At 46.5% G+C, this 23,466-nt stretch overlaps 1 protein-coding gene across 1 annotated transcript in view; it reads left to right on the top strand.

The window, feature by feature from the left end:
• Nucleotides 1-9,428, top strand: part of LOC126533166 (uncharacterized) — a 30,640-nt gene extending 21,212 nt beyond the window's left edge. Inside the window, exon 2 of the mRNA XM_050180432.3 lies at nt 5,496-9,428. Within this exon, the coding sequence (XP_050036389.1) occupies nt 5,557-6,390 (834 nt within the window). The 5' untranslated portion in view covers nt 5,496-5,556 and the 3' untranslated portion in view covers nt 6,391-9,428. The remainder of the gene's footprint in view (nt 1-5,495) is intronic.
• Nucleotides 9,429-23,466: the final 14,038 nt, after the last annotated feature.

Raw genomic sequence — 23,466 nt, 5'->3', positions numbered from 1 at the left:
GTTCGTTTTTAAAAATAATTTTTTCAACCAATCAGCGGCACACGCATTAGACGGCGCAGCAGCCGTACTGGATTGCTCCTACGTGCGGCTGGGCTTACGATGGCACTTCGGCAAACCAGCGAAAGCGATTGTCATATTATCTGTCTTGTATACGTGTGTATCGCGAAGCAAACGACGTGCCTTCACGAACGTGGCTCTAACGCTTTCAAGCGACCGCACAACGTGCAGCACAAGGCTATGTCAACGCCGGCGAGCCTCAGCGCCCTTGATTGTCCGCTTAATTAGCGAACGGTTGTCATCGCGTTGTCTGTGCTGCCTGCAGACGATATGATAGCTGTCTACACGCGTTTTCTCTGCTATCCGCAGACGTATGCTAGCCGTCTTACATTACGAGTGTTTTCTGTTCGGCTTACAGACGTATACAAGCTGTTTCACGTGCTTCGCGAATCGCAGACGCTGTCGAAAGGAAACCTATAAAGTTCCGTATACAGGGTCACAGATTTGAAGTAACGTAATCACGTGTCTTCGCGGTTGTGACAGTTTGATGCCAGTTTGAGCCTCGTGCTGTAAAAAAAGAAAAAAAAATATGGACGGAGGAGAAGAAAGACAAGAAAACGGCTTGCGTGATTGTCCTTCGAGGTCGCTTCGGAACCAGCGTCAGAGTCAACAGCATATACAGACGTGCTGAAACGTATGAAATCTATTCGCACATGCTTGTCGACAGACGCTCAGTATCTCTTGCCTAAGAAAGTACGCAGCCACCAGAAATATTTTGCATTAGAACGGCGGTTTCAGTAGTTCCCTTCGCGCAAACATGCGAAAAACTTGAATACGCAATCACCTACTCATCCGTTATTGCAGCATGTTTGTACCATAGTAGCAATCGGCAAGCACCCCAGAAAAAAAGGACACAAGAGTTCAGCCTAAGCTCATTCTATAATTCCCTAAAAATACATTTCACGCGGGTTTTCTAAGAGCAACACTTGAGTATTACAAGTGAAGCTTCCCAGACGCTATGGATTCCGCGCGATGCGCAATGCTGAAGGGCTACTTATTGCCTACTTGACTGCTAGTGTCTGGTAATAGGCAGTACGGGTGGTTTACTAAAAGCATGATGCGCTAAAGCGAACAATTCCCAGTCGAGACTATCCATATCCCACTTTTCTCACATATCCCGTAATTGCATGCGACTTATGGGAACCCTATATGTAGGAACGCCGCGAGTTCGTAGGGAATTGTTGCATGAGGGGATACAGGGCTAAATCTGGTGCACATATAATACCCCAGAAAGTGGATTGGAAAGCGGTGCTGCGGTCTACTCTCTCTCTCTCTTTCTCTCGCTCTCTCTTATATAACTACAATAGGGTTGTTCAACGGGCCAGGCAACGAATAAATGAGTGAAAATATTTTGACAGCATCGCGGCAATCTTTGTTCTTTTGCCTAACAGTTTCGGTCAGTGGACCGACCTTCGCCTGGAGTTACAGGCAAATCTTAAACTAAGCCTGTAACACCTGACGAAGGGCGGTCCACCGGCCGAAACTGTTGGGCAATAAAGCAATGATTGCCGCGAAGTCGTGAAAATAATTTTCACTTATATATACATATAGGGGTGGGTTGCAGCGAACTAGGATTGTTCAAAAATTATTAGTGATTTTTGGCGTTTCTTGCAAGGACGGTTCGAATCAGGCATGTTACGCTGTTGCATGTGAACGTTTCTTTGCAGGTAAAAGAGCGTCAAGCTTAGCTAGTCAAAAAGCTTGCACCCACCACATAAAATGACTTTGATGGACGCTGAAAAAGCAGGTTTTCTTTTATTGTGACAGTGAGGAAATTATGCATGCAGCCCAAGAGTAGACGCCCATGAGATACGTCCGCCAGTGTAAAAGGACAGAACGTTTGCTACGAGGGCGGAGCTGCGATCACCCGACAAGGGGGACACCTACAACCGCCGAGAGAAGCCTCGGAATGATAAAAAACAAACCGATAAAGCGGGAGAGCTATGTGACTAAACTTCTTTTTTTTCCTGCAACCAGCAGAGCTCGTGTCTCTTTGAGGTCAGGTGGAGAATTATAAATGAGTACGCCGCATACTACTGCGCAAGACAAACGACGTGGAGGGTAGGGCTAACGAAAGAAAATATATAGGCGTTCCATCCCACGTCTTCAAGGAGTTTATAGAACTTGACTGGAATCGGGGAAAAAGAAAAGAAAAGCTCAAGTGAGGAGGAGGTCTCGGCAGTATAGTATAGCACTCTGGCTAATACTGCAACATATGTGACGCAGACAGATCATATATTTGTGTGATGACGTCAGATAGTGCTCGCTTTTTCAGCACACTAAAAAGAACATCAAAGCGTTTGAGGAGAACAGGTTATTTATGTGCCGATGTCATAACCGCATAACAGCATAACCGAAATGCAGAGGCATTGAAGGGGCTGACCTCTCTTGACTGCTTTGTACAACGCGAAGGAAAATAAAATGCTCAGTGAAGAAATGAAAAGCGCGGGAATTAACTCTCGGGTTCAAAATGAGCATTCAGGATACTTCACTTAGTATAACGCGAAAAAAAATTAAGTTCACGATTCTTTGTTAAGAAGACACAGGGTGGTTAAGGATATCATAGGATATTGAAATTTCTGATAGCTTTGCAGGGAGTTCTGAATACAGAAAAACTAAAGATAAATCCTGTACTTTGCCCAGGCCTACACGAAGGAAAATGTCAGAGTATTATGAAAAAAGGGGAACCGTGCAGTCGGAAGATAGTAAAATGTGCCCGTGATCGCTATCGAGAGTGCAAGAAAACAGTTTCACTCTAATGCGTCATTTGTTTGATTGTTCTTCGATGCAAAAATGCGGTCCAGTGGCGTCAAACCCTACCAATAATACGTTAGCTAACATAAAGAACTTTCTCTCTCTGTCTCTCTAGCCAACATAGGACTGACATATTTAAGTAACTGGTATGGACACATACTTGTGAGAACGTGCAACTTACTGCTAGTGCGAGAGTTTGTAAGTCAGCTAAATGTTGTCATTTGTTGACGTCATGGGAACAAACCGCCGATTTACATTCATGGGAGATGCATATACATGGGTGATTTTGTTTGGTTAAAACAAGCTCACTAATATCTCAGATTAGCGAGATTCTCTCATATCTTGCTGAATTGTTTGAAAAGGTTGACATAACAATACTTCCACAACATACTGCAGTGTAGCGTTGGCTAAACAACAAAGCTTCGCGAATTTACTTCTTAATTGTGCCTTAAGCACCACTGACAGGATTGAAGCAGATCACTAATAAAGTCACATTATTTTACCAAAATTTCGGTGTTTAGCCCCACTTTCAAGAAGTACGTCTTAAAACCTGTGGGGAAATAAAAGTATTGATGTTCTAGTTAACGCTTCTCAGCCCTTTGAAAAAAAAATGCAGTGCTGGAAGGGGTAAGAAGAAAACTATATTTTATGGCGAGTCTAGTCCGCGTCGTCTTCTCCTCCGCGTCGACTATTCCTCCTTGATGTGGCGTACGTGGCGCTTCAGCAGCAGTCAGAGTCTGGCGCAGGTCTTCAGCTGGTGCCGCCAAGTTCGACTTGGTTTCAGGCACGGATATTGGATGACGTGATACTATAGGGTACGCGAGTTCTACAGGAAGCGCCAGACATGACCTGTGCACAAAAAAACCGGTATTACACTTCTTACTGCACCTAATAAGAGCTGCCGGCGAACGGCGACAACGAACTTAGCATTAGCGAAGACAGTCCACCAGTGGTAAAGAGCACTGACGAACGAAAACGTTCGTGAATTTGAGCCTAACTTTTTGAGAAGAAGAACGTGAATGGGGTCCGCGCGGCTTCCGACAAATAGGCCGGCCTCCACAGCAAGCACGATTCCGTCGCGTGAATGCGACTACATGTACCTGCGCGCAGCCTGGAAGGGCGAATCGCGATCTCGCATTTTGAAAAGACGCGACGCGGCCAACCAGGAGACGCGGCGCCACGGATTGCGTCTGAGGCGCCGGCGAGGCGACCGGCGTAGGCAGCTGTGGCGCAGTCGACAGGACTCGTGCCGTCGCCACCGCCGGGGTCACCCCCACGGTCTCGTCGTCTCGATACGTGGGCCGAGGCCTCCGTAATCTGTTTCGACGAAAATACCGTGCAGTGGCGCGGAGGCTTGAGTTGTGGTGTCGCAAGGCTGTATAGGGCACGCGAGAGCCAGCCTTTCGGCTGCCGCAGTGTCGTATCGAAATGTTGTGGACTAGTAGACAACGTATTGACCAACACTGATCGCGAACATCGTTCTGTCACCAACTTTATCCCCCGGAGACAAGAGTACCAGATAGAGGAGACAGAGGTGCTGAGGCAGGGATTGGATTGGATTGGATTGGAGCAAACTTTATTTGTGCCTGCAGTTGGGCGCTCGCGCGCCCCGTCGAGGGCCTACGTCATCCTAGAAGTTAAGTAGGTTGAGCTCGGCTGGTCACCCTGCACTGCGAGTGGGCAGAGAGGGAACAATAAAATGGGAAAGAAGTGCAAAAATTAGGTTCGCAGTACGCACGGATACGCTCAAGCGTCCGTTGCGCAGTCAGTCACAAGGGTTCACACATGCTAGTGGATCTTAACAGACGCAGTCAGTGCTTTTGTGGATTTACGGATCGCAAACGCACTAGTTTACGTTCAGCATTTGCCGCGTCCGACAGCTATATGATAATGCTTAACGGTACCTTTCTGCCGCTTATGAGCAAAGTTATTGTCTTCTATGAAACCGGAGGTTTAGCTTATAGCGAGTTTCGTGAATTCAAGCAGTGAACGAACTAGCTTCGCGACAATCGGTGACTAAGCGATCATGTCAGTCTGCGATGGTGCAGCAAATATGTCCTGCGTCGTACACAACGTCGGAGGCATATAACTGTGGTCATTTTTCGCAAGATGACATCAGCTCATGATAACCGGTGTCTCCGTGAGTCTTTTTTCCTATGGAATGAATGTTGTCTGCAAACCTTAACTGGACAAAAATCATGAATTCGTGTTATTTAATAGACGTTAGTTAATTATACCCGGTGGTTTGCGTGCGTAACTATGCGACAGCTCCAGAGCACCGATATCTACAGCAACATGGAAAAGACGCTGTCCACTGGAGACGCATGAATTTCTAAATAGCGTTCTCTAGCCGTTAAAGCAGTTATCCTGACGTATTTACGAGGCATGTTTTTCAATGGAGTCCATTCGTGCTTAATAATTGGGCAACTAACATAGCAGACCGCTCAACTGCTCCCCTGCAACCACAGCTGACTTTATGTAGTGATTTCTTCTACAAGACTTTCTACAAGCAGTTTCTAATGTCTGCAGAATCTTCGTTTAGTCTGCTGTGTTCTCTTAGCAGTACGAGAGCACTACTAATCCAATCACTGCTCGGTAGCTTCGTAAATGCGTGAGCGAAAATGCCACCCTTCTTAACTTTCACGAAACTCAATCACCCTTTTTTTTTTCTTTCGTTGCTGCAGATCGGGAGAGCCGAGATCCAGGCGAACGAGCGGAGCTGACTCTCGGAAGCCAATACCCAACATGGATGTAGACAGCGTCGCGCTCGAGTCCTTCCTCGAGCTCAACTTTCCGTCCGATCTAAACTTCTCAACACCAATCGAGTATCCACCATTCAACCCCGCCGATGTCGTCCTGCAAGCGACAGCGACAACGACTGCCCAACAGCCGACGGCGTCTTCTGCGTCGAGTAGTGCCTTGGCGTTCCAGACGACGCAGCCAGCTCCGGCCATGGAAGTCGTCGGCGCCGTCTCGAGCACCGTGACCTCCGCGACGTCATCACCGGTGGCCCAGACAGCTAGTGGGCGTCCCCAGCGGTCGTGTCGACTCCACCCTGACTACAACCTGAGGCCACGCTCGGTCCAGATTCGCATTGAGACGGAGCAGCGGCGCAAACAACACCAACAACAGCAGCAACAGCAGCAGCAGAGTCACAAGAGGGATCCCAAGCCAAAGCAGAAGCCTCCGCCGCTGTCCAAGTACCGTAGGAAAACAGCCAATGCCCGCGAGCGATGCCGCATGCAGGAGATCAACCGGGCCTTCGAAGAACTCCGGGCTGCCGTACCGATGCTACCTCCGGCCTGCGTGCCGGACAAGAACGGTGAGAACAGCAAGCTCACCAAGATCACCACGCTCAGGCTCGCGGTCAACTACATCGCTGCACTGAGCCAGATGCTGAGGGAGGCGAACGAAACCGAAGAGAACTCTTCCGAAGTCGACTCGGTGCAGAGCATCGACTCGCTCGAATCGAGCCTCGACTTTGGGGACGACCCCCTCCTGATGAGCTCCGACCTGGTCGGCATGATTCTCGAATCCGACGGCGAAAGTCTCCAGCTCAGCGACGCGCCAACGCCGTGAAATGGACGCAACAACAGGTCTTGGACGTAAACGAAAGCTTCAGGCCAGCGGTGACGTGTTGTGTACGTTGTCATGACAGTGTTGCCGGTGTGCGCGCGGGGGCCATGCTGATGAAATTGTGCAAGGTTGAGCAACCGAACCGAGGACAACTCGATTCTTACGAACTGCCCTGAGCGCTTTCAGATTCGTCGGTGCTGCGGAACATCGCGCTGTGTTCGTGCCACACGCATGGCTCATGGACTGGCTTTCAAGAGGCGGTTGTTGAGGAAGATGGACTTTGTGTGAGATAAGCCGTTCATTTCTCGGAGCAGGATCTCCGGAGGATTGTTGTGCCTTTTGCATATATCCCAACGAAATTACTTTTTTTTTCTTTTTTGTTTTCACTCCCGTGATGATCTGTACATGAGAATGCGTCAAACATAGTGTAAGCAATTCGACGAAGTTTGGTTTTGCCCAACCCGTCTGGCTTCGTAGCAGTGCCTTGAGAATCTCAACGCTTTCTTAGATGCGGATAACAGCTGATGCGACGTTCGCTATACGCACGTGATGTTCTGTAGAAAACTGTACTCTAACTTTCTTGCTTGCCGCGACGACGCATTTGACGAACGCTAATACGGCTTTATCTCGATGCTCACAGCGAAGAGTGGATTCTTCAGCCGTGCCATAACTGAAGAGCTGGGAAAGCTACTGTTGTGCCACGACCTACACACACGCGAATGTCGCATATGTCCCCGCTCAACGAGAAATGTATGGTGAACTTGCAATCTAGTCCGTCCAAAAGCTAGTTTTCTATGCCTTGACCGTGCGGTGATTTAGGATACGGGAAGCGTCACCACTTAAAGGCGTAAAGCGACGAATGGAATCGGGTTTCGATTGAAGAATGAACAAGTTCGCAGGGCCGCTACCAATTCTCCTGTTTATACGCTTGCCATACGCTCTTTGACGACCAATCAAATTTTGGTAATACTTCCGCGCTCGAAAACGCATGCAGTTACCAAGAAGCACCGCCATTGGAAAAGTTGCCGCGAAAATTAGCGAACATAATTATCTGGCGCGTCTCTACCAGTCGTCCTTGGAATCCTCAGGTTGTCGCCGACTATGTAAATTTCAATTTTTCCAAGTTCTAAACGGTTCCGAGCTTCTTGAGGCAAGTCTGCCGCGAAGAAATTGAAGAAAGAAAAAAGCGCTTTTGAAAAAGCTTTCTGCCCTCTCCAAGCGTGCATATCTAAAGTACAGCTATGTTGAGTATACATATCACCATACCCTTGTTCAAATTTGTTTGTTTATTTGTTGCCTCAGTTCTCTGCATTTATCCCTGCAATCTGCAGTGTTTAGTGAACTCAGCAACATAACGAACTACGTAGAATTGACGCTGGGACGAACAGTGACTTATGTGCAAGCATGGTTTGATTTTGAAAAGTGCTTCTAAGCTCTCATTACTTGCTGGTTTTATAGACACTCAACGAACGGGTGCCATATTGGACAAGCACGACAGGCATTCGTGTCTCATCGTCCATGTTTTACTACTATACAATATGCTATGCGACTGAAGACGACACAGACAGCGCAACCAAGGTTCGTTTTTGGCGACCTTCTAAATACATTCCAGCGTCAACGGCTACTATCTACCGGTGAAAGAGCATCGATGTACACGTGACTTATTGTTTGTGTTCTCTTGCAAGCTTTCGGTCACAAATGCGACGTATTCGTTGAAAACACGCTGGCCGTGGATTTCAACATTCGTTCCTCCTTAAAAAACCGGACGAAAGAGTTCGGTGCGCTGCTTTACGGTATGTCTCTCCGATCAGCTGAAGGTCGTAGCTTGCACTTTGTATTCTTGTTGTGTATTATAAGAACGAATGTAAACTCGAGTATTTGTGACGTTGCGTTTGGTTCGTTACGGAAGCACGTGGAAGATAAGATAAAGTGTGTAGTAGATTGCTAAGCTCGGTAAGGGGGGGGGGGGGGGGGCGCCAATACTTCAGATCTAACAAAAGGCCATGACAGCATGTTGTAGTCCACATGTATATGGACAAGTAAAATTACCTGTGGAAGTCGGTGTCACCATAATCAAGGCTTATAGAAAAAAAAGAAGTGTTTCGGCTTGTTACACTTAGAAAGTGTAACTCGAGATATACTACAAGGGCTTTATAAGCAATCAGTGGTATTCTTAGCCTCCTGCGCAGAAGCGCAGAGCAGGAGAGTATTATGTTAATGGATGATTTCAATATGATTAAGAATAATCAGCGTACGTGCTGAAACTAACACTATGTCCGCAGTAGTTCACTTGTCTCCATTTGTTTTCTTGTCAGTGTGATACGATACTCGGTAAGAAAATGAGGCGCTTTTTTTCTTTTGAAAACGCATGCTTAGCCAAACTGTTCATTGCTTCGCACAGCAAAGAAACATGTAGCAAAGTATCGTTAAATAAAAATGAGTTCCCAAATCACGTATGCACGAAATTTTCTTGAACGCGAGAGCAAATATACTGTATATTGGCCACTGCTGGAGGCCATGAAGTGCAATACGTTACATAAGAAAAGAAACATGTCCCTTAGTTTATTTTTTCGTGGATGGCTCACTGTGTGACTGATTATGCGTGTGAATGAATGTTGAAGACCCTTGTTGAAGACCGGGCCCAAAGCAATACGCTAAGTAAGCTAGCAGAGACGCTGTGCTAGTAATTTATACCGGTGTGCTTCCAAAAGGCATCAGCGTTGCCTGTTTCATGTAAAAAAAAAATTTAGGTTATGTATAATGTGACATGTTGCGCCAATGTCGCGGTTGTGCCGGTGAATCTCTTTTTGTGCGTGCTTTGTCATGTGTCTTGTTGAATGTTTGCGAACAGCTCACTGTTTTCATGAAAATGCCTTTTCGTCGTTAAAGATAGCGAAAAAAAAAGGTAGCAGTGTTCTCGTTGGATCTTTGTTCATATTTTTTGAACGAGAGAAAGTTTTCTTCTCATTTTCAATATTATATCTATATTTTTCGAAATGACAGAACAATAAAGAATGTTTATAATAAACGAAATAACGCTGCGTGCTCCTTTTCTTATGAGCTCGAGTTGATTGCTGTCGCCTCTGTTCGAAGCAGAGTTTACCAGCTTCAAGGGTAGATTTCTTAGCCGGCTTTCTAAAAAAGAAAAAGACTTCCAGACGTCGAGGTAAAAGCTTTCGATGTAACAAGCGGCTCGTCGAACTGAATCACTAATGCGTCCAAACATAAATTACTCGTCGGCGGTATCGTTCTTTTTCCATGGCAAACAAATCCCTTTGTCGAACGTCTACGGGATAACTTCTCTCGTTTTGTCATCGCCTAATTAATGTGCTTCAAGCGTCCTTGCCATGAAGGCCATCTGCAGCTTCCAGACGTCGTCAAGGGTCCTGCCGTCTTAATCTATTCGATAATACGAGCCACGAATCCAACCCTCACGGTTATTTCTTTATCGCATTACAGTATTTCCTACATCCCAATAGTAATACTAGTCAGAAACGAATGCTGTCCTGCAACACAGCGATTGTGCCAACCTAGGTCACAGATACCACCGGTGGCGGTTGCACTGCTTTGCTACCACCCGCCACATACCGAGCTAATTTCGATCGCTTGTACTTCATATACGCCAAAACAATTGTACCATTTTCACGCCAACACAGCAGCGAAGGGTCTACGATTGTGTCCAATCATTAGTGTGAATTAAGGCGAAAAATAAATTTGGATATTGTTTCGTATCGTTCGCTGACGATTTTTTTATCATGCACTTCGCATCTTGTAACCTACCCACCTCTAAACATATATTAGAGATAAGTTCACAGCAAGATGGAGGCTTCAAACGAACGACAGTTGTCGAACAAGGAATGTCGCTGGAGCAAACATTTCGACAAGACAACTTGTCTTCATCAGGACAGCCACCGAAGCTCTAAAAATGTTAAAAATGTCAAAGAAAACGGGACGTCAACGAATAATGTAAAAGAAACGGCATGATAGACTTATGCGAAGATTGTTTGCATCATAACTCTATCATACGTCAAACCTTTTTTTTTTTTTAGCGCAATATGACACTCGATTTTCAAAACAAGAGCTTATTCACTTGAGGCTCCAGGCACGTGATGCGCACATTTATGTCGTGAAGACGTCGCTGTAGTTACACACGGCCGCATTGTCCAAGCTTATAGCTGTCAACAAAAACATACATAATACGCAAAACACTAATAATCGCGTCTCTCGCGGACTCGACCATACCACTAGTGTTATAAAATATCTGGTTTTATGTGAAGTAATAATAGTTTGTTGCATTTGACAGCCTAAATATAATGATGCGATGTTGCGGTGCGAAAAGTGCTTCTGGCAGCGATCACAGCATCAATCTGTGTAATCATCAGAGATGTTTGGGAGACCAAAGAAGAGAACGATCAGTAAGTTGCCGACGTTTCCGCAAGAACGTGAACTGCGCGCCATGTTCCGATGCAACAACAGAACATATGGGCTCATTAAGGGCTTCAACAAAGACAGTTCTGTTGCCTAGAGGTTGAAATGCAACTCTAGCCATCACTTCCCTTACACTCTCATATTTCCTGTACGAGTCTTCGTCCCCAAGAAGCACTAGGGAGTCCGTAATTTTGGTTTAACTGTCGTTTGAATGGTCGAATTTCCCGTACTTTGCAGCCGCTCCCGTCATCATCATCTAGTCATTATCACCAAGAACAACTATCACTAAATGGCTTCGTGTCTGGTTGGCGGGCCTGAAGACTCCGCTGCAAGTTATGTTCCTGCTATCTACACGACGTGCCCACAAACCACACTTCAGCCAGCATTTAACCGACCTTATACTCGAGGCTTTTATAGGGACAACTATCATTGGCCCAGGAGCGGGGGCGGCATTGTGCCGGAAAGCAACGCGGACATTGATGCAAGTTCCTCGAGGCGACAACGCGGACATTGATGCAAGTTCCTCGAGGCGACAGCTCTCTACCATCATTGACGTGACACATCGTTGATGTGCATGTGGGCGTTTCTTCATCTTCGTATTTCCTTTTCTCTTTTTTCTTTTGCGCCCTAATATACTTTCACAAACACACCTCCACTGTCTAGTTTTCTTCCACGTCCTTCCTTCTCCTCTCTCATCGCTATATTACCCTTCTTCCGAGGTAGGCCAGCAAGGCGTACTGTGCGTCTGGGTAAACTCGGTGCCTTACCCTTCCGGGCTACCTTCCTCACCCTATCATTGCAGCGTCATGAACATTTATACGCAAGACGTAAACCCATACGGAAAAAGAATTATGCCAAGTAATGGTCGCGCAAAAAACAACAACAAATGTGACGCTTTTCCCTCAGTCTGCTCAAATCATCTGTTCTAGACCTAGAGTTCATAATATCTCTCAAGAAACATGACCTAAGTCGCATTGCTGAAAACCCTTAGCTTACGCTGAAAATTCGGCAACTCCGACTCCATGTGAAATGTCAAAGAACACCGAGCTGCGGTCGAAGCTACGGTACCATACGCACCATGCACAAAACGTTACAGGATGGGAGCAATGGTTACAATCGTCACAGCAGTAATAAACTTTTTTCTAAACACGAACTCCATTATTCAGATGTGCAGAGAGCCGTGCACGCACTACGTCACTGACCATTTTAAAAGAAACCAAAAAAAAAAAAGATAAGAGAGATAGAGAACGACAATCCTGAATAACTCGAGGTAGACGACATCCCGCGAACACGCATAATCGCTGCTACAGTATACTACATTCGCAAGAGGACGTTCGTTCCTCAGTGCCTTTTTGGCGGCGGTAGGAGGAAAGAAAAGGAAACGAGCAAACAAACTGTAGCGGAACCGCCCCATTTGTACGTTGTCGCCAGCTCGAAGTAAGCGAACGAGATCAAAGATACACCACGCCGATAATGCGCCGCCGAGAGGACAGAAATCAGAGCGCCGGCATCGCGCATGCGTGCATGCGTGCTTGTGTGCGTTTGCGTGAATACCCTACGTATATGCACGCATGAGTAAATCAAGGTGGTTCCTCCCGTACATCGGTGAAAGCAAACGCAACCCCTTGACGGTGAGAGACCCTTTCGCAATCGAAACGGCGAAGCCAAACTAGCACGACGGCAGCCAGGGGCAGCAGCCATCAATATAATGGCGAAAGCAACAGGCCGCAATCGGCCTCCCAACGAACACGAGACGGCCGCTTCCCGATACGAACGACGGCTGCTATTGGTCTAAAAATGGGAGGCCTGCGCTGCTCTTGTTAGAAGCAGGACACATTTTCTTTCTTTCTTTCTTTTTTTCGTTTTCAAGCGTGATATGATCGGGCAGTGCTAGGCTGCAAGGGCTTAGTTTTCACTCACAGCGGCAGTTGCAGAAAGAAGACCGCCGCTGGCTCCGCGGTCTCTTGTGGAAAATTTACGAGCCGTGCTTAAACATTCGCCCTGGGCTTCCCCTTATAATTTGTTTTTAATCCTTCGCCCGTGGCTTTTGGGAATCGGAAGGGCGTGGAGAGAACCCACAAGCGCGCGTTTACGTGAGGGGGAATCCACCGCCCTGATTAGGACTCTGCATCCGCGGAGAGGATGATTTCTGTGGGAGTATACGTAGAGGTGAATTCGACAGTAGAAAGCATTTTAAATCAGGACGGGAGGACAGCACATACGCCGTTCTCAATCTTGTTTTCAGCGCTGTTTCGGACGCACGTAACTCCATTATCGTCCTGAAAAATAATGTATTACAAATGTCGTAATAAAGCTGTGTCGCTGAAGTACGCAATTCGACGCGTATATTCATCACATTTTGCTGAAAACATCGCATAAACTGTGTAACTGCCTTACGCGCCGCATTCCTGCAGGACAAAAAAGCTTTGAGGGTCCAATGCAGATGTTAGAATGTACGCGAAACGAAGCTTCGTACAATGTGTATCAGTTTATCGATGCTTGTTTTTACTTTAATGCACATGCTCATGCTTAAATTTAGCAATGTTCGCGCTTACATTGCTGCACGTGCTACGAAATGAGTGCGCGCGTTGGCCGAGTAATCCGTTTGTTTTTCGTACATTAGACGTTGCGTAAATGCTTATTTTACATATATATCTAAGCGTCTTGTTAAAAGGTCTTTCAAGGCGATGTGACGCCGATACCTATTACGCGAGGGAACAAGGCCGAACGCCAAATCATCCGCAAATAAGCAAAGAAAGTTTTGCTGCAATGCGTTTAAGTTTTCCAGTCCTTTGCGCCCCAGTAGCACATCCAATGTAAGCGACTGACCAGGAATGGACACATATATAGGGGCACGTACCTAGTGCCGATGTAGTCACTTAAGCATTCATACTCCTTGCGTCGTCACTGTGGAACGTCCATTCTGTGGTATATATATATATATATATATATATATATATATATATATATATATATATATATATATATACACACACACACACACACAGTGAGGCGGCGAGGCAACATCCAACGCCGAACTTCTGGAAAGGTCCAAAGAAACCTTCGTTAAAAAAAAAGAAAATATAGTAACTGCCGCTGCTACTGCTGATATTGGCCCAGTTTGACCCGCCGCAGTTGCTTAGTTACTTATGGTGTTCTTTCCTCGAGCGTGAAGCCTTGGGTTCGACTCCGGGCACAGACGCCCGCGTGACGAGAATCCTCGGGATACGTTACGTAACGAAAGGTAGCCACAGTTATACGGAGTCCTGTGCTATGGCGTCTGTCACAGTTTAGCTGCCGCGTTTGAACAGTAAACTACATGGATCACTCACTAAAGCAGTAGCCTTTGATGATGATGAAAAACTTTATTTATCCCTCTTTAAAGGGAAGGGGGCAACGGAATAGAGGGTGGGGGGAGGAACTGCTTGAAGTAGGCCTCCTTTATCCTCTCAGCCCACTCCAGGATGGCCTCCTGATTATCGGGCCTCGAGCTGCGCAAGGCAGCCTCCCACTGCTCCTCATTAAATATTAATTGCTTGAGGAAAGGAAGGTGCTTAGGGCACCCCTACATGATGTGGTTTAAGTCTGCTTTGGGAGAGACACAGAATTGACAAGAGAGAGAAAGGTAAATGGCGGGATGAATGCGGTGGAGGAGGTAAGGGGACGGAAAGGTGAAGTCTGCAGCTGTCGCCACAGAACTTCACACCTACGCGGGGATTTGCCCATGAGTGGCGGAAAGGTTCATCAATCGGTAGTGTGCGCAGATGTCGTGGTATGTAATAAGTCGATCCCGCGCTGTAAACGGCGCCTCCTCCGTGGTGAGGTCCGACACATCTGATGCCTGAGCCCGGACTGTAAATCCTCGGGCACTGGCATGAGCCGCCTCGTTTCCGGCAAGGCCCGCATGCGCGGGAGTCCAGATTAATGCCACAGTTTGATGGAAAGGATGGGCCAAGAGGAGGGAAAGGGCTGGCTTAGAAACTCTACCCGCTCCGAAGTTATGTATGGCTGCTTTGGAGTCGCTAACGATAACTGATGAATTTGGGATTGTGAGGGCCAGGGCTATGGCCGCTTCCTCCGCCTCCTCCGAGGAAGAGCCAGGAACGGAGGCGGCCGCAGCGACCTGGCCGTGAGAGTTAATGACTGATATTGCGTAATGATTTCTGTTCCCATATTCGGCGGTATCAACATAGAGCATGTCTTTTGAGGTGGAGAATTGTTTTTGAAGAGCCTTTGCTCGCAGCCTCCTGCGCTGTTTGTGGTGCACAGGGTGCATGTTTTTAGGAAGCCTTTAGTTTTAGATTTTGGAAATGCTATGTTTCGGTTTTGAGACGAGTATATTTTCTTTGTGTTGGTTCACTCGTCCGCGTGTTCTGTTTTACCATTATTGACTGTATAAATATCTTGTCCCCTGCGTAGGGCAGCAAACCGGATTTTTTTTCGTTCTGGTTAACCACCTTGCTTTTCCAGCTTTTACTCCATCTTTCTATATTGTTGTAACTATTTTGTGTAACCACTCCCCTCTGTAATATCTTTCGACCCCGAAGATATTTTAAAGAAATAAAACCCACGGCTACGAGCACAAAATAAAATGTAATCAATGTTATCGTCAATTTAAACGTCAGTCTTGAGGAATCAACAATACAACAAACTGACAGATAGCGAGCATAGCGTTACTTATTAGTCATTGTTGTTGTTGTTCACGTTCTTACGTTATTCTTTTCGGTGAACTTTGCCATTCGACGCGAACCGATGTATACATTCTTTATAGTGCATAAATTCTAAATCATCAACAAGGACTGCTGCTGTGACCTTCCAGGCATCTTCTTGTTATTGGCCAGTTTCTCTGAAAACCTGTGGACACAGGTGCTCAACATTTCAAATACAATCAATCAATCAATCAATCAATCAATCAATCAATCAATCAATCAATCAATCAATCAATCAATCAATCAATCAATCAATCAATCAATCAATCTTCTTGTGTGCACCCCGTTAACAATCCGACAGGAAATACAGGCTTTCGTCTTCATCTACCAATCAAGCAATTAGTTTTCTACATTGTTTTGACTCGAGGAAAACATAATATGTTTGGCAGCGACGGCGGGGCGCTATAGCTTCTTGAATTCAAAATGTGGGCGTTCCCTGTTTTACGGCTTCCACGGGTAGCCTCCGTGGCGGATGCAGCTCATTTTCTTCGCAATCGTCAGTGGAACCACTGGACGCTTCGTCACACTGGATCGGTACAATGATCACGTCTGCCGCCTATCCGGTTGTAGGTGCCGGTAGCAAAGCTACGTGCCCCGCTGTCACTGTCGTTCTTGCGAAGTTAAGCAGGACGCATGACAAACAACCGCGAACGTTGGCTTGCTCCGGTAGTGTTGGCGCAAGGGAACGCTACCGTGCAAGCCAGCGTTACTTAACCACAACTCCTCGTAAAGACAAAGGAATTTCACAGTCAGCGTCTGTGTCGCATTGCGTTGTGACAGAAACCTGTCTTACATGTGTGTGGCGTCGGTCTCAGCTCTGTTTTCAATGCTTGGTCGATTCGAACTGGATTAATTCTCATTTCAGCGTTATTTTTTGACAAAGTATATTGATACGTAGTGCCAGTGATATACAGGAAGATGTCCCAAAGTAAAAACTGCAAGCGGGACCTCCTCCGAACGAATAATATTAAGTACAATATACTGCAAGTCGGACAAGCTATATGAACATAATGGAAATACACTATAGTGTATTTCTGACGTTCATTTCTGACGTGCGTCTGACGTCCATTTCTATAGAAATAGACGTCAGAAAGTGACTCAACGACAAGATATATGTGAAGAAAACGCATCACGAAAGGATATCTTAAAAGCGAGTTATAAAAGAAGTCCAAAAAGAAAGAAAGAAAGAAAGAAAACATACGTGCTCGTACAGAAATTCAGTAGGCAACCAATGCATCAGTACTGTAAACACTATAGTGCCATGAAATGAGTGAACTGCATACCCAGAACAATGAAAAACATGCAGGTGTACAAACGTTGAAGAATATTATATACGACGTGAAATGCATACACTGCAGAAATGATTAGTTGCTATAAGTTAGTTGTTAATCCTGTACAAGTAATCTTTTATTGAATCTTTAAAGCAGTGTAAACTTGCATTGTTGGTATTGCAGGTTAGCCGACTGCCGCATCAAAAATATAAAGACGATGCTACAGATGCATACAAAGCGCTCATTAGCGCTTTCTGCGCTCATAGGCGCAAGGGTATTTATCTATCGCTGCGAGATCAAGCTATGGGTGACAGCACCGCTTCCGCGTTAGCGTAGATAAACGGTTCGCGATATGTATTAAGATGTACATCCGGCCACAAAAGTTTACGGACCACGGGACCGCAGAAAAACGTTCAATTTCTAAGCAGCCTGCAGCAGTAGCCAGTAGAACTGTATACGAAAATGTTCTTAATATATTCTAGCCGATGCCCGAAATGCAAATACCAGGTTGCGTTGTGAGGTTGTGGAGATATTCAGCTTTTTCTCAAATTTCATGGTCCGTAATATCTTGTGGCCGGGTGTACACTGCGGCGTTCACTCTGAAATATTTGGCCCGATATTTAGCTGCTGAAACGCGCTGACAGCAGTGAAGTGATAACATATTGCCCTCTAGTGCTATATCTTTGTACAAAACGCGCAGAACGTTATAATTAAACTCGTAAGAAACGCAAGCTGCCATTTAATGGGGTATACCTAACCATACAGAGTCTGTTTGGGCACTTGGTGCGTTTTGTGCGTGTTATGCTTGCGTAGCGCTTACTTTGTTGCAGTTCTCCACCTAAAGAGTGCCTCAATGTCTACTAATATTTCTATGAGTATATAAAATCCTGTGTACCTCACCTACGACGGAGTTAATGCCGTAGGTTATTAGGACCAGTCAAGTTGCTTTTTTGTAGCAACCTTTTTCCTAATGCCTTGGTACTTTGTGCCATTTGTTTTCATGAATAAAGCTATTTATTATTATTATTATTATTATTATTATTATTATTATTATTATTATTATTATTATTATTATTATTATTATTATTATTATTATTAACCAGTGTGCACTCTATACCTGTGCTCCAGCTAACGTTAGCGAAGCTGTTCAACGAAAATACAAGATTAAAACAAACATACAGTGCAAGATATAATTATAATATCTACGATGATCAGCCGTCAGGGATCTGACGGCCGAACACTGTAGGTGTCAAAAGCGTATCTTGCACCGTGTTTTTTCCAATCAATTTTTTAGTTGAATTTCGCTAACGTTAGTTGGGACACCCTCCATACTTCCCTGCTTTCACGTAAACACACCCGCTTAATGACTTTTTTCTTTCTTTTTGAATTCTTTATGAAATAAAAACAGTTACCAAGTTCACTTAAACAAACTATGTCACTGTGAGTGAACGGTCGCTTAAGGCCGTATTGACACAAACAAGAAAAACAAAGACGCGCGTGAGCTAAAGCTGTTTCCTGACGGAGCGAATTCTAGCCAATCCTGATGTTGGACATATCCTTAGCGAATGAGGCGGGCCAATGACGGAGCCCTTACGAACGAAAAGCACTGCATTCGGCACCTTATCCGGGACCTAACACACACCAGCAAACAAGGTACAACCACTGCGTTTTTAAAAGAGGAAATCTGACAAATAGCTGACTCAGCTCAGTCCATATCTTGTAGATGTCTATATTCTCTGCATACACAAACATAAATTACAACGGAACTGGGAGCTGAGTAGACTAACGGATCAGCAACTGTAGGAGAAGGGAGCAAGCGTAAAACCATTAACCACGGAGGAAATTGATGGTAAAGAGCATACTTGTCGGATACACCCCCTGCTGCTTATTTAGTACATGTTGGGCTCTCATATACCGGAGAGGGGAGAACTCCACGTCTAAGATATTCCGCGCGCAACGAAGCTGCGTCGCCATCGCTTGGCTATTAGTTAACTCTTACAAGTTGCTGCTTCTGACAAAGCCATAACCTTTTGCTGTCACTATATCTGACTACCGCAAATACCTGCCGGATATAGCAGGAGTTTCTTCTTATGTGGAACACTTAAAAAGAAACTGCCACATTTTAAGCCCCTGCCGTGTTGGCAGAACAGGCTACGTGGCTATAGCACATTAGCACATCAAGAAAATAAGACTAGCATACTTTCCAGACATCAGCCTCCGAAATCCGCTAAGAAATACCTCAGCGTTCCAGTTCAGATCGCCCCTAACTGTTAAGACGCGCCCTTTACGGAAAGATAAGTGGAGCACCAATGTATTTCGTAGCACATTTTAATGTCACTCATCTGGAAAGTGGTGCTATCTTCCCCCTTTCCCATTCCCCCCGATGTAGGGTAGCCAACCGGACGTTATTCTGGTTAACCTCCCTGCCTTCTACTTATCTCTTTCCCTCCAGACATGACTTCGCTGTTCCTCGACTTCAATTTTGGAATGACAATGTACTTTAAAGCTAGTAAAAAACGTTATTCGCATATTTTACATAGCCAAATTACCGTTAAAATGTTCTTGCTGTTAATGTCAGCCGAGCTGCTTAGCCTATCATGAAGATGGCACGGGTCTGTACATAATAATTCAATCTTTTTTATTATGGGTTTTTACGTGCCAAAACCACGATCTGATTATGAGGCACGCCGTGGTGGGGGACTCCGGAAATTTGGACCACCTGGGGTTAACGTGCACCTAAATCTAAGTACACGGGTGTTTTCGCATTTCGCCCCCATCGAAATGCGGCCGCCGTGGCCGGTATTCGATCCCGCGACTTCGTGCTTTGCAGCCCTTCATCATAGCCACTAAGCAACCACGGCAGGACAACAGTTTAAAGATTACTGTTCCGCGTAAAAAAGAAACACCCTCTATCCAAATTAATACTGAATAAAACAATTTTGTGCTGTTCCAGAATGGCGCAAGGCGCACGCCTGTGTCGCCATCTATCGTGCCTCTGGGAACGCGCCGAGGAAACGTGCCTGGAGAAAGGAGGCCGGTACAGTTTCGCCTGGCGCCCTCCCCAGTGGCGAAGAAACGCCTTCTTTCGGGTTTCCGATAATCCTGCCGCCTCCGAAAAAGGGGGAAACGAAAACAACCAAAACAAGACCCCGAAGTCTACATAAAAAAAATAGAGAAAAGGATTAGACATCGGAGAGCCTGCCTTTCGCCTGTAGCGCCACACCGGCGACCGATTTTGTTTGTACGCAAGGCACGTTTCCTGTACCCAGGCGACAGGAAATGCTGCCCTTCAACATTAAACGCGCCCGGGACTGCAGTATATAGAGAGGAGGAATATGTATCGGCCGATACGAACGTACAACACACAGTTGAACTTCCTCCTCGCCCCCTTTCAGTCGTTCTATACAAAGCCTCTCTTGTAAGTGCGTCGCGCGTCGTCTGCTTTGGCTTTTGGCGCTCGACGTCGCTGACTTCACGGTGTGTTCTTTTTCACGGACTCACTCCTTCGTTTTCTCTCTCTCTCGCTCTTATCTCGCTGTGTTGTTTGGCTTACTATTATTTATTTATTTATTCGTCGTATATTTATCGTGCGGAGACGTTCATGTCGCACAAGCTCGCGAGAGGTCACTTGGCGCGCTCGTGCTCCCGATAAAGTTAGGCGCCAGAGAGTCCGACCCCGACGACAAGGCGTACCGTGGACGCGTTTATAATGCGCGAGCGCGGGGGGGAGGGGCGGGGGGATTGAAGCGTGCGTTGCCCCAGGTGGCGCCACCCTTGAGAGAAGCGCGAACTTAGTGCATGCGTAGGTTCTTATTCGTGTACTTTTCGACGACGCTGTGCGCTGATTGGCTTTTTTTCTCTTTTATTTCTTTTCTTCGTTTAAAAAAAATACTTCAATTAATACTCGGAGAAGAGATACGATCAGGTGTGATGTAACAAAAGCCGTGGAAAGAAAATATTTCGGCGCATCGACGCATAAGTTGAGTGCGCACATACCGAGAATATGCGTCAGCTCGATGGGAACCACTAATGATTAAGTGTCTTCCTAGTGACATTCTTATCGTATGCTTAAGCCTGAATCCTAGATAGAGATCCCTAAAGCGTGCTGACGTTTACGCAAAGGTCGGCGAAAGCTTTGATTAGGTTCTCCGCCAAATGCCACGCTGTCACCGTTTCTCCCAACGTTCTAGCAACGTAAGTTTAGCATAATAGCTACAAGCTTTAGCATTGAAACACGCATTGTTTATAAATATAGACTGCATATTGGCCCAAGATTCTCTTCGTTTCGGCAAAGTTTCACGGCGATAAATCTTCTGGTCTGCCTGTGGAGGTTGTTTAAGAATCACGATATCTTATAAACTCTTACAGCTCTCTTACATACGCTCTCAGAGCTCTAACTGGCATGTGCACAAGGCTTACTGGGTTCTATCGCAGAAACGTTTTTTTAGCTCTCCCGCTGACTTACACAGAATATGTACGTCATGACCCGACAATGAACCCCGACACGTCACTCACACACACTATATATATATATATATATATATATATATATATATATATATATATATATATATATATATATATATATATATATATATATATATATATATATATATATATAGATCCAACAGGCAAGGAAGATGAGGGGAGGAAATAAAGAGAGAAGGCAGGGATGTTAAGGCACTAAAGCCAAGGAGAGCTAGAGGTAAACCGAAATAGGTGTGGCCGAAATTGGCATATAGAAGATAGCGAAGAAAAGATGAAATGAAAGTGGACGAATAGGGCAGCCGAACCCACAACCTTCGCTTAATTACGCGTGCGGCGCGCTGCCAATTGTGCTACAGCGACGGTCGTCAATTTGTCCACTGACTTGGGTATTTATGTGTTCCAGATCTAGCCCTGGGAGTGTTAGTCAGAGCCACTGAGACCCATGGGGGGCGCATGCGGAACGCCCTTTCTTTGCCCGATGGCGTCACGTAACACGTGAGCTCAGGAGAGCAGGCACGTGACTAACAAACCCTCGCTCGCCACCCAATGGGATCAAGAATGTCAGATTCGAGACCCACGCTTCGTATGAACGAGAAGAAGGGAAACCGAGGGCTAACTGCCACGGGAAAGGGCCCAAGTGAAAAAGCAACACTGTAACATTTGAAGCATGAACGATCGAGCCACGTGACAAGCACAGTTGGAATGATTTATATCGCATTTTATTTCTGGATACCATTTTCTCATGGCACTCTACAAGTGGCAGCGTATACAGCAATGTGTCTAATGTCAAGCGATGAAGCTGAAACGGTGGCCTTACCCACAGGTCAGGTTGCGTTATTAAATCAGATAGTCAGCTGTGCCTATATCGATGACCGCAGAAAAACAAAAAAAGTCATGCGTTGCGGTACAGCAAGCAAAGAAACAGACAGGTCTTTTTTAAAAGTATGTTGAAGCGATAGCCAGGGTTTTCACAGTATCGGTACGCAATTTTTCTTTCCACTCGGACACCCGCGACACCAGGGACCAAGCCCTATGTCAATTGTGAAATCATTCCGCGGCACGTTCAGCTTGCGTGCTTTGCCGAGGCAAAGGCTTCGATGCATCGAACCCGCATCCTACGTCGAAGGGGACCGCCTTTCCCAGGCGTTGCCGCGTCGACAAGCCCGAGAAAAATTGGACGGCCTTTTTTCTCTCGAGCGACACACGCTTAAGAACAAACGGGGAGCTGGCGCCGCCAAGAAGGCAACCAAGACGCCCCGCCACCACGTGACACCCATGACGTCGCACCCACGCGCCCGGCACACGTCCCTGCCCCGAGCGCTGCGGCTTTTGCGCGCACGCACGCACGCACACACACACACACACACACAACTCGTGCGCCTTAAAGACGCGCACGTGGGCGCGTGGGTAGCGCCATTCAGCCAGCGACGCTCGCGAACGCGCCTGGCGTCTCAGCTGGAAAGCCAAGAAGTGTACTACGTAGGAGTGGGGGGCGGCGGCTAAGACTAGCTCTCCATTCACGTAAAGGTCGACTCGGGCACGCACGCACGCTGCTAAGGCAGGCAGAGCACGGAACTCCCTGCGTCTGACACACACACGGAGAGCAAGCTCCGACCGAGCGAGCCGTCGTCGACCCCTTAAGGCCCCGAGATAGATTTCTGTTCGGCGCCAACGTTTCCTGCGGCTCCCCTCTTTCCTTCCCCCTTACCGCTACCACCACAACCAAAGCACCCCACCTTGCCGTACCAACCCTCCCCCTCCACCGTCTTACCTCCAATCCCCCCTTTCCCACCACCCTGCGAAACCACCCCCTTTTGCAATGGTACAACGTGCGTAGGAAGCCCTTTACGACGGTGAAAGCGCCGCATTCGCCGACCGCGCTTGGTGGAGGGCGACACATGCAACTGGCTGTGCCTCGGGCACGCCGAATGCCGCAATCTCCTGTGTTCTTTTCCGCACCGCGGAACGTAGTACATACGACGTGTCCCCTTCGCTTTCGGTCATTTTGCGCGCTATCTATCGGTTCCCGTCCTGAACTCATTACGGATTCGGTCGAGCGCCCGTACGTACTACGTATACAACCCCGCCTAGGCGGTTATCAAATTCTGGGATGTGTTTCCTTTTTCTCCATTTAGTCTGCTAACGAGGCAACCACGTGCGTTCGAGTGGTCATCGGTCGCCGC

Source organism: Dermacentor andersoni, chromosome 7, assembly GCF_023375885.2.
Source record: "Dermacentor andersoni chromosome 7, qqDerAnde1_hic_scaffold, whole genome shotgun sequence".
In the NCBI taxonomy this organism is placed as follows: Eukaryota; Metazoa; Arthropoda; class Arachnida; order Ixodida; family Ixodidae; genus Dermacentor; species Dermacentor andersoni.
This window is presented reverse-complemented; position numbering and strand designations above follow the sequence as displayed.